At 43.5% G+C, this 2307-nt stretch overlaps 1 protein-coding gene across 2 annotated transcripts; it reads right to left on the bottom strand.

Annotated features, from left to right (window-relative positions):
* Window positions 1–490: 490 nt before the first annotated feature.
* Window positions 491–1748, bottom strand: LOC147442424 (uncharacterized). Of its 2 annotated transcripts, XM_086529661.1 has the most exons (4): window positions 1577–1748; window positions 1403–1470; window positions 885–1023; window positions 491–789 (listed from the first exon to the last, which is right to left on the bottom strand). In XM_086529661.1, the coding sequence occupies exons 1-4, from the start codon at window positions 1686–1688 to the stop codon at window positions 725–727; spliced, it is 384 nt and encodes a 127-aa protein (XP_086385787.1). In that variant the 5' UTR covers window positions 1689–1748; the 3' UTR covers window positions 491–724. The 2 variants fall into 2 exon arrangements, with proteins under 2 accessions (XP_086385787.1, XP_086385786.1); XM_086529660.1 differs by having other exon boundaries at window positions 491–1023; window positions 1577–1742.
* Between the last annotated feature and the right edge of the window lie 559 nt (window positions 1749–2307).

Below are 2307 nucleotides of genomic sequence, written 5' to 3'. Positions count from 1 at the left end.
TCAACTTCACTATGAGGCAACAAGCTCTCTAATTGGCTTATGTTATAAGCATATCTTTTATAGTTACGCTAACCACAAGTAATTTTTGCGGAATTCTATCCTGAATGTCCTGGCCTCTTGACTCTGAGGCTTCCAATGTCACTCATCATAGAGTTGCATGAAGTTGCTTTTGATTTCACATTAAGTATGTCATTTGTAAATAGAAGAACATGGAATCATGCATGGATGCAAATGCAAGCATATCGATGTTTGTGATTGAAAAGGGAGATCTTTGGCTCTATAATTGGAAGTATGCCACGACCCTCTTGTGAAACATACCCTGTGAAAATAGCTTATCTTTCTTAAGAATGTATCTATGTATCCACTCAATTTTGCATTCCTTGCCATGATTTGATCATTATAGACAAGGACCTCTTGTTCATGGAGGTGTCTTTTATATAATGGAGAGGGAAGACATTGAAAACTAATCCATTAAGATTGTAGTCATCAATGATTCTTCAAGAGACCCACATTCGAGTTGAAAGTAGTCTAACTCTAAACAAGCGATAACAACAATGAAAATAACAATTTGATAGTCTGATGGTCACTACCATATTCCTCGATAGGTAACACAAACAAAACATTCACGTCTAGCAACTTTACAAGGGAAGAGGCCCAGCTGCAACTACTTCAAGCCACAGAAAACGTCGACGCTTTGGTCTAAGCAATGAAAAGCCCCAGAACTTTACATACTTCTGATTGCATTTGGGGTCACAAGCTGGATCTTTAGCTCACAAAATAGTTTGGAATCTAATAAATGCAAGTGCATTTCCAAACAGCGTGTTGGTTGCTTGCTCCATAGCCATGATCACTAGAAACGTAAGTGGGCATGGGCAAGCATTTACCATGACATTGAGAGCATATGTTGTGACATGTTGGGGGCTTTGACCCTGGCTGTCTCCGTTTGGCAGCATGCGTCGAATGCCCACCCAATGGAGGTTTTAGTAGAGATCTCCGACGAGGAAAATGGTCTGCAACCCATTTCTGGCATAGCAAGCAAGCAACACAAGATAGTGCCCGGTATCCAAGATATTAAATGACTGAATTATGCTAAAAAGGCTAGAAGTGGATGGGGCTCAAAGCAAAGTAGAGAGGCCCTTCATGAGCTACCCACACCTTGGAAAGCAAGCTATCTCCATGCTTGTATATGCTCAGGAAGGCACCCTTGCACAATACATGTAAGCTGGATGCCTTGATGGGCATATGCAAGCATGGAGATGGCTAATTGCAGTAAAAGGTGTGGGTAGCTCATGAACTGAGGGTAGCTACCATGGAAAACCCAGGGCTCAAATGACTCTCTCTCTCTCTCTCTCTCTCTCTCTCACACACACACACACACACACACACACACACACACACATACCTTGGATCGCAGGAGTTCCACATATTTGTCGGGAAGATGCTTCTGTTGGGGCAAACTGTAGATGTCGTCTGCACCATGTAAGCCGCTCTCTCTCTCTCTCTCTCTGTGTGTGTGTGTGTGTGTGTGTCGACGTTCCCTTATATTGTAGCTGAGTGAAGGAGCGAAAGACCTTACCTAGGGAGCTCGCCTCCAAGCTAAGAAGAAGAAGAAGAAGAAGCACAGCACGCGGCAGCAGGCATGATGGAAGCGGCATCGCAGCAGAAGAGGATCTTGGCATACGAGCCATTTTAGTTGAGTGCTTCAATATGATGTCAATGAGATGAGAACGAGAATGAGGACTTCCATGCAATTATGATAATTTGTTTCTCGCCCTTCCTTAAGGCAATGGTCACGCGAGGCTTAGTTGTCAGGTTTTGTAACTAAGCCTCAGTTAAAAAAAAAACCATAAGCGCGAGGAATTGTATTAGAAGAGCAAAAATTTTACATGACAGCTACCGGAGCTACGACTTGACCTAACCAAGGAGATAAACTTATACAAGAAACCAATACAAAAGGGAATCAGATACATAGGCCAACAAAACCCGGAAAACAACAACGCCATATCCAAGCTTATACACCAGCACGTCGATCAATCTCTGATTGAGGCCTCATTCTTGGTCACACACAAAAAGGAGCATTAAATGAGTTACTATGCCTACCCTTTGTAACTATGCCGATTTTGGCATAGTTGGAAGTTCAAGTCATAGTTGAGAGGATGAATGAATAACTAAGGGTGCGTCCGCACGGGCATAGTTCCACCCCAGCTCGTCTACGTCAGCGAACTCTGCCTGGCTTGCCCAACTCTGCCGATTTTGGCAAAGTTGGGAAACCCTGTCTTCTACCGCCGCTCTTTGAAATGCATGTCG

Source organism: Adiantum capillus-veneris, chromosome 14 (assembly GCF_014529385.1).
Source record: "Adiantum capillus-veneris isolate H3 chromosome 14, ASM1452938v2, whole genome shotgun sequence".
NCBI lineage: Eukaryota > Viridiplantae > Streptophyta > Polypodiopsida > Polypodiales > Pteridaceae > Adiantum > Adiantum capillus-veneris.
The sequence above is the reverse complement of the archived record's forward strand: the minus strand, read 5'-3'. Positions and strand labels throughout refer to the sequence as shown.

Coding starts and splice junctions, on each gene's coding strand:
- LOC147442424 (XM_086529660.1), bottom strand. CDS start 1,688: ATGGCTCGTATGCCAAGATCCTCTTCTGCTGCGATGCCGCTTCCATCA. Junction 1,471..1,576: donor CTTGGAGGCGAGCTCCCTAG/GTAAGGTCTTTC, acceptor TACATGGTGCAG/ACGACATCTACAGTTTGCCC. Junction 1,024..1,402: donor TGGAACTCCTGCGATCCAAG/GTATGTGTGTGT, acceptor TTGCTATGCCAG/AAATGGGTTGCAGACCATTT.